Source organism: Peromyscus californicus, unplaced genomic scaffold (genome assembly GCF_007827085.1).
Source record: "Peromyscus californicus insignis strain IS unplaced genomic scaffold, ASM782708v3 Scaffold_8__1_contigs__length_139910024, whole genome shotgun sequence".
Taxonomy (NCBI): domain Eukaryota; kingdom Metazoa; phylum Chordata; class Mammalia; order Rodentia; family Cricetidae; genus Peromyscus; species Peromyscus californicus.
This window is the reverse complement of record NW_026294606.1, coordinates 106489131-106497950: the sequence shown is the minus strand read 5'-3', so window position 1 is coordinate 106497950 and position 8820 is coordinate 106489131. Positions and strand designations below refer to the sequence as shown.

Here is an 8820-nt window from a genome sequence, read left to right as displayed (position 1 = left end):
GTGGCTTAAATTCATTTGCAGAAACCTAATTCCTAATGTGTTGATGTTAAGAGCTGAGACCCTTAGAAGGCCCAGAGTTCCATAGTCTGTACATTCTACCAGGAAAGGACACAGGGTATAATCTTTGGGCCAAATAGCTAGTCCTTGCCTCACAGTAGATGTGCTGGTAACCTGACCCTGTATTTCTTGGTTCACAGAACTCTGAATACATTTCTGCTGTTTAAAAATCACACAGCTTATGATTGTTTTTGTTTATGAGATGTAAGTCTTGCTCTGTAGTCCAAGATGGTCTGGAACTCCTAGGTTCATGCAATATTCCTGTCTCAGGTTCTGAGTAGCTGGGACCACAGATATGTATCACAAGACCTGCTGGTAGTTAGTGATCTATTTGGCACAGCAGACTGAGCTTGTGAAGATTATGGGATTTGGGGGCTCATGCATCCACATTCCACATTGTTACAAGAGGTTTTATTGAGTGGATCTAACAGAAGATTAGCAGTGTTTTGTGAAGGAGCAACATGTAGAGAGCTTGTCATACAAACTGGTAAAATAAATGAGTGTATAGGTTAGGAATGGTTATGTGAATTATAGGATCAAAAGGCTCTACAAAACTCAGACAAAACCCACCCTCCATGAAGCCCATATGCCTTTCTTCACACAGGGCACTAAAACTCTTTGTGCTTCTCCTGAGCCCCCTGTATCTCCTGGATCTTCTGGGGCAGAATCTTGGTCCAAAACTGCAGCCTTCTGGCCTTCAGGGCTCGGCCCACAGCAGGCTTGATGTCCAGCTGCAGGTACTGCTCATCATGGTCCAACATGGGCCAGTAGGGTAGACCCTCACTGTTGGGGTTCCTGTGGATATGCCAGTCAGTGGGAAAGGGTGAGGTCACTCTGATCCAAAGTCTGACCCCCTGATTTGGGTCAGCACAGTGGAAAGATTAGGACAGTGGTTAATGGGACTGATGGTTCAGGTGTCTTGATATAGGGATACAAGTTTCACCAACTAGTTTCTACTCCATGTGGGGGAAAGACTACCTCACTTGTTTTATGATTCCCTCTGAGAGGCAAGATCTAAAGAACAGTACCATAGCACTTATGAGTCAGGTCACTGTGAGGTGACCAGTAACCGATAACTACAAAGTATCTGTATAAATGTGCTATGGGGTAGAGAAGACTTTATCATGTGATGAAATGTCCATGCATGATAAGAAGGCCACCATCCAAAAAGGGAGTCCTAGATAGGGACCCACACCTGGAAGGTTGAAAGAGAGAGAGAGAGGTGTGTTCTCACCCATGTCTTGCAAAGTTGGCCCAGTACTTCATCATCCTCCTGTTCAGTAGCTCTTCCTCCTCAGTGAGGTCAACTGGAGTCATTAGAAAGACAAATGTCCAAATACATGCCACATCAGGCAACTCATGCTTCAGACTCACAATCCCAGCTGTTGTCTGATCCCAAACTATTGACTTTGCTACCTCCCTTCTTCACCATGTACAGTATCCAAGATCCATGCAAGCTTCTAGTTGAATACTTGCCCCAATGTACTGACATCTCCCCCATTACTGGCTAGACTGGGAAGGGTCCAGATATTATACTATATTTATATCATCTATTTCTATATAATCTATATCTATATATCTATATATACAGTTTTCTTCAAATGGACTGAGAGCTCAGGAGTCATTCAGAGAGCCATCTGGGACCTCACTCAGCTCAAGGGAAATTAGGAAGACTTACATTTCACTCCCCAGAAGCAGGACCCAAGGACAAAATTGACCTCATCAGTATGGTCAGCCTTCACATATGGTGGCCTGATATCCTTGAAGAAGCTGGGTGGATGTTGGAACTCATAGAAGTAGACAGGAGCATGGGAACCTGGATGTAAAGACATGTGGTGACATGCCAGCACTTTGCCTAGAACTGTTCTGACACACATTTGGTGACAACAGAACTTGGTATCAAGTTATCTGGAATCACAACAGTTGAATGTGGAGCTGCAGCATGGAACATCAGCTGTGGGAAAGCCCCCTGTTAAATAATGACTCTGCCCTCCACAGGTGAGTAGTTTCGTCAAGACACAGAGTATCACTGAGCTATTTTTTTCATCTGTACCTGGATAAGATGACACTCTCTCACACTCAACAGAAGGATTTACTAGAAACAAGACTCTCAGTTGTGAACCAACAATCAGGGAACCTGAATGGGTCTAACCTAGGCATTTTGCATATATGTCATAATTGCTTAGTTTGGTGTTTCTGCAGAACTCCTAACAGAGGGAGTGGGGACTACCTCCGACTCTGTTGCCTGCTTTTGGGACCCTTTTCCTCCTACGGGGTTCGTCATCCAGATTTAATAAGAGGAGAGGTGCCTAGTCTTATTGCAACTTGATATGCTATGTTTGGTTGATATCCCTGGGAAGCCTGCTCTTTTCTGAAGGAAAACAGAGGAGTAGTGGATGGGGCAGGGGTAGAGGGACTGGGAGGAGAGGAGGGAGGGAAAACTGTGCTTGTAGAGTAATATATGAGAGAATAAATTAATAAAAATAAGACTGAGTTGTCTGGAACCAGAGATCTGATCCAGACACGGGTCAAGCCTGGACACTGCAGAGCTCCCCTATGACCCACAGCTCTGAGCTTCCTTCCTCGACCTTGTCATAGATGTACTCACGCTGAAAATGTGCTACTTGGAGTGTAGGGATCACAAACATGAAGTCCCCCATCATCTCTGAGAACTGTATTTGGAGGGTCTGGGCATCTTCAGTGTCCCCCATGTACTCTTCCATTATCAGGTCACCACATTCAGGAGGCAGCTTCTACACCAAGGGGATTGGAAGAATGGGGTGACATAGAAACTAGGAAATGCAAAGGTGTGGTATGGGGAAAGCTTGGAGTGACCTCAGATAAACAGGTCTAAACACACACACACACACACACACACACACACACACACACACACACACACACACACACTTATTCCTGGGGATGCTCCTTGCAAGGGTTAGACAGGGGTACTTGCAGTTGTGACAATGCCCTGAGATTCTCACCATCTGTGCTGCTGTGCTCTTCAAAACAGCAGGCAGGGTCTTTCTGGTTATTTCCTTTATTTTCTGAGCAGAGCCTGTGGTCTGGGGTATGGAGAATGGTTTTAAGTGTGCCATGACATGGATATGGATCAATGAATCTCTGAGTTCCCATTGCCCACCCTATGAGCCCCCAGGCTCCCAGAAGGTTACAACCGAGTCTCACCATAGGGAGAAGCCAGCCATACTCATCATTGTTGACACCAATGATGCTGGGGACAGGGTGAAAATCAGCAGAGGCCAACAGCTCCTCAGGGTGCTTAGGAAAGAACTCCCCATCTACCACAGCAGAGATGGCCTTGAAGACCTGAGGGGCATTAAAATTCAATAGTGAGGGTCAATGAAATACATATGCCAATGTTAACTGAGTTACCTCCATCCCTTCTCCACTTCTAATTCATCTCAGGATGGTTTTTCCTCACCACACCTCTCCGATCTCACCCCTGAAGAGATCCTATACTTAGAATAGTCTATGTTGGTATTGATTTTACATCCAGGACTAAAAAGATACTAAACTATAGAGATTAGGTAATTTGTTCATAGTAATGAGCACTACCTATAACACAACTTGCTATCTGCCATCTTCCCAGCCACATAATTGTGCAAACCTTATTAATAGCCAGAATCTCTGCTTCACTCTTGCCTCGTAGGCAGAGCACCAGGGTCTCTGTGTCCACAGCTCCACAATCAGATAGATTGGCCACAATCTGTAAAGGGAAGAGGATGAGGATGCCTTGTCTTCCAGGCAGACAAGTTTTCCCAGTCTCAGAGGGTGCCATTGGCTCTAAATATCACAACATGCTGTATAATGTATGTGGACTGTAGTAAGAACAAAATTCTTGCCATTTTCCTTTTGCTCAATGGCAATACGCACCCTTCCCTTCCTCCCTCCCTCCTTTCCTCCCTCCTCCCCCCTCCCACCTTCCACCCAATTTGAGAAATACTCTCTTGTTCTGCTGCAGCCTATACCAGTCTAGCTGGTCTGTAACCTTCCAGGGATTATCTTGTCCCTGCCTCCAATCTCACCATAGGAAAACCTGGATTAAAGACAAGAAAAACCATACCTGGACATATATGTGTTCTGGGGAATTGAACTCAGATCCTTACTTTCACACAGCAAGCTCTCTTGCCTCATCTCCCAAACCCATACATACTTGATTTGCCAATGATGGAAGCTGCTAGGTACAGCTTTGCTGAACATACAACATATGCACCTTGTATAAAGCACTGTGGGGTGGGGTAGGGTGAGGGCTCTAAACTTGAGTCTTTAAGAAAGTACTGAAGAGAAGTTAGTTCCCATGGTTCTCATTTTCTCTACTGTACACAGTAGCAGAGTACTAGAGCTGGAGGGTTAGAGTGCACTCACTGTGTAAACCTCCTCAGAGAAGTTGGAGATGAGATCAGGCACCACGACCACTCCACTCTCCATGATGGCACCGTGGAAGAGTCCTTTGGACATGGGGGACACAACATGTGAAGACACACTTGCACCACCTGCTGACTCGCCGAAAATGGTGACCTGGTCAGGGTTGCCTCCAAAGTGGGCGATGTTCTGCTGGACCCAGCGTAGGGCAGCCACTTGGTCCAGGTAGCCCCAGTTGCCTCTGGCATGCTGGTCTCCAGTGCTGAGAAATGGAAGGGACATGGATCAAAGGGCTGTCTAGGTTCTTCTCAGATGCTACTGCCCAGCCATTACCTCACCTGAAGAAGCCCAGGACACCTAGACGGTACTGGATAGTGACCACCACCACATCCTCAGTGGCTGACAGCATGGATCCATCATACATGGAAGCTGCACCCATAACCAGAGCACCACCATGGATCCACACCATCACCTGGAGAAGTCAAGAGAGATGCCAGGAGGCTTCTATTGGGCACAAGCTCAGGTGGGACTGCCTCCTAGATTATGGACTGCTTCCTATCTGTGCAGCTAAACACACCAGGACTCCTCAGCATCTTAGACCCAGGCCACAGATGATGAACACAGTCTCATCAGCATATTTCCAAGTCCCACTGTTTTTTTTTTAAATCAAAAATCTCAGCTTGGATTAAGGGATTTAAGTCACTATTACTCTCAGACTCCTCAAAAGTGCAAAAGGATGTCTCTATATGAGTTTTTCCTGATTATGAATCAAAAGGGTCAGCAAATCTCATTAGCACAACCTATATCCCCAAGCTGGAAATTTGGCTTTTCTCAATGTTAATCCCTCAGACACCTGATTAGGTCTCTAGGGATCAAGTTTGTTGAGAAAGTCCTGAGTTAGTCCAGGAAACACAACCCCTGACCTCTCAGACCTCCAGTGCTTAGTGTTCCATATCCAGGGTTTAACTGCCCACCCTGACTGAGAAGACTTTTGTGGGCATGTTAGGAAAGGCTTCTCATCAGGGCCTATACTGCAGTGGAACTCAGTTAGCCTTATGCTTTATAATCTTCCTGAGAAAGAAATCTCCACCCACACCCAGTTGACCCAACTCTTACAGGCAGGTTAGAGCCTTCATGGGCATGGGTTGGTGTATAGATGTTGAGATACAAGCAGTCCTCAGACATAGAGATGGGAGACCTGATGAGTTTCAGCATCTTCAGACCCTCTGCATTCATCGTATCGTCATTTTGTAGACACCTGGTGACATTGGCAGACAGTTACTACAAGAGACTTTTGGTTGTCAAGACCGAGTTTTAGTACAGATTTTCTCTCAGCCACTTTCAACCACTTTTCTCCAGGATGCCCTGCTCAAGCATGATTCCTCTCTAAAGCCCTTTCCTACCAAGGTAAAGGCTATAGACTCAATGAAATCTGGGATGGAACCAAATTTCCAGAAAGGCCAGTACTTGGATGAGGGAATATATTTTGTTCTTTCTGATCTGGGATCTAGAGAAGTCTTGGGAGCTCAATGAGAATGACTTCCTGCATGCACTGACAATCACCACTTCTCTTTGTACTCTTTAATTCCTATTGAGATGGTTAGTTTTGATTTTCTACTTGAAACAACATAGAATCACTCAGGGATATCGTCTCAATGAAGGATTGTCTAGATCAGCATAGCCTATGGGGATTTTCTTGATTCTGTTAATAGAGGTGGGAATATTTCCAACCATGAGTGGCACCATTCCCTAGAAGGGGCTTCTGAACTGTATAAGCAGAGAAGGCCAACTGACCATTAGCAGGTATGCATGCATTCTTTGATCTCTGATCCCAGTTAAAAATGTGATGTGATGCAGTCCCTTATGTTTCCCCCTCGTAATGGATAGTATTATGGAAGGAACTGTGACCCATAATAAACGGTTCCTGCCTTAACCTGAATTTACCACAGCAACAAGAGATGAAGATACTTGGATAATGTGGTGCTATGTCTACACAGGTATTAATGAAGTCAGTGGACAACAATGTCCCAAAGTGTATCGGGATGGTCTTCATCCTATGTCCAGAAACTAAGGGTAGCTCGACTTCCCGTGTAATATCCAAGAAGCTTTTACACATGTCTTTTAATCATGGCACTCGTCTCTGTGGATTGTCTCAGTGAGTGTAGAGGATGGAATTGCCAAGGACATATCACTGATGTCCTCCTGAGAAACTTACAGAATGTCACTAGACCCTGGGCTTTTTCTGGTTAATGTGCTTATATTGACCCTTGTCCATAGATAGACCTCTTGCATGGTGGCAGAGATCACTTGGCACAATCTGAATCTGGGAACGGTTTTTTATCTGTTTCTCACTGCCAAACTGAGAGCTAACTCCCTATAGGAACTGAACTCTGACCCAGGACACTGGCAAAGTTGATCTACTAGAAGCCTTAGTCATGTATCTGAAAATGCATGGCAGACTACACATCACAGACAGAGAACTTCTATGGGGTTGGGATGAAGGAAGCACCTCATTCTGGCCCAGAGCTCAGAGCACATTCTCACCTCAGGGCTGTAAGGCCTCTGGGTCCCATAACTTACATGGCTGGGTAGGAGGTCCCATCTCTCACACCACTCCATGGCTCAGGGGCCTCAGGAGGTGCAAACCGCAGAGGTCCTACAGGTGGCTTGGCAAAGGGAATTCCCAGGAAAGTGTGGACACCAGCTGTGGTGCTCTTCACATGGACCAGGCTTCCTCTAACCTGGCCTGTGTGTGTGTTCCTGATGGGGCTGGCTGAGTCCTGGCCTGTGAGTGGAGAGATGCCCTCAGGGTTAGTTCTGTCCAGGCAGCTGCCACCACACTGTTGTTTCACACCTCATTTTCACTAGGGTACTTCAGAAAGGGGACCCAGGATGTCTGGGTTCAAATATGAGATGTGGGGGGTAGGAGTTTCTTTATTTCCCTCATTTCCAGGAATATTGCTCATGCTTCTTTTGAGTGGTGGCTGTTCATATCACTGGCCAGCAAGAAGACTACTCAGAGCCACTGGTAGCAGGAATGCGTTATTTTCATTATTATCCAGAGTTCTGTAGCAGCTGCAGTCTCACACAGATGTAGTAAGTGTCCCCTTTGCTCTCTTTCCCTTAATCTGCAAGCCCAGTTTACTCAGACTCCTGACGGTGGAATGGCTTTTTGGTTATGGGGTGTCCTTAGGCCATGCTAGCCTTTTATGTGCCACAGGACTCACTATGTGGGTTTTGGAGGTCCAGAATTACCACCCTTTTATCTGCCTTCTTTACCAGTTCTTCCCTGTTAGTTCCTTTCCTCCAGCAAGATAAGCTCCTGCCTCTGCAGAACTTGGACAGCTCTGACCCTGGTCCTCACTGGTAATTTAAGGAGTCTCACCTTGCACGGGTAGGAAGAGAAGCAGGAGCCCACAGGTCACAGCATTCAGCCAGCCAGGAAGTCTTTCCAGTGTCATGGTCGGCTCCTAGTCTGAGTCTGTGTGCCGAGTCTGTGTTGCTGCAGGATAGCTGTGTGTCCTGGACAGGAAAGAATAGATGTGGGACTTGTGTAAGCAGGAATTTGGACCTAAAATAAAGTAGGTGGAAACCCAGCAGGGTGAGGCAAAGTTCTTCTTGGCCAGGAGGTGCAGACTAGCCAGTAGCAAAGCAATCTTTGTTCCTGCTCTTTGGCCTCCTAGAAAGGGATATCATGGCATCTTAAGTCCTTCTGCACTACCAGAAATCCTGTATGCAAACTTAAATAAATTCAAACCATGATAGCTGTCCTTGTACTCACTGGTCATCGGTCAGTGTTGTGGAGGTCAGGGAACAGAATGCTATAATAGGAGAAGCCAGAGGGGCTTCTCTGAGTAGGTGAATACTAAAGATACCACAGATGAAGAGATCTGAGAGCTGTGACCATTACAGTGATCTTAGGATCTACTTGGACCCCATGCACAGGTCATGGCTTTTTCACTTAAACACTGCAAATTCTTTATTGACTTGAGAAACACTTTTAATTTCCCTACACATTTCTTTATTGTGTAAAATGTTTACATGTATGTGTGAATGCCATGGCACACATGTGGCAAACAACTCCTGCCAGTCAGATCTGTCTCTCCTTTCACTATGTGGGTATGGGGATTCATCTTACATCCTCCAGCCTTCTAGAAAGTTCCTCTACTCATCAAGTCAGCCTCCAGTTAAATTCTTAATGGGGCCCTGCTCATGCCCAACACTGAGGACAGTTTGGGCTCTCAGAGTCTACAATCAAGCTGAAGATACAGGTCTGTATTGGGAGTTTAACAATTTCAAAGAATCCTGGCAGAACAGATTGAAGAGCTCCCACAAGCTCCCAGTTGATCACTTGGAGAAAGTAATACAGGGATCAAAGTC

The 8820-nt window shown here is 45.9% G+C and overlaps 1 protein-coding gene across 1 annotated transcript; it reads right to left on the bottom strand.

Moving 5' to 3' along the window:
* Nucleotides 1–665: 665 nt before the first annotated feature.
* LOC128104568 (pyrethroid hydrolase Ces2e-like) lies at nucleotides 666–7901 on the bottom strand. Its single transcript, XM_052729510.1, has 12 exons — nucleotides 7826–7901; nucleotides 7021–7225; nucleotides 5557–5698; nucleotides 4779–4912; nucleotides 4444–4702; nucleotides 3686–3784; nucleotides 3244–3384; nucleotides 3042–3122; nucleotides 2666–2810; nucleotides 1736–1873; nucleotides 1292–1364; nucleotides 666–852 (listed from the first exon to the last, which is right to left on the bottom strand). Exons 1-12 carry the CDS (start codon nucleotides 7899–7901, stop codon nucleotides 666–668), a joined length of 1680 nt encoding a protein of 559 aa, XP_052585470.1.
* Nucleotides 7902–8820: the final 919 nt, after the last annotated feature.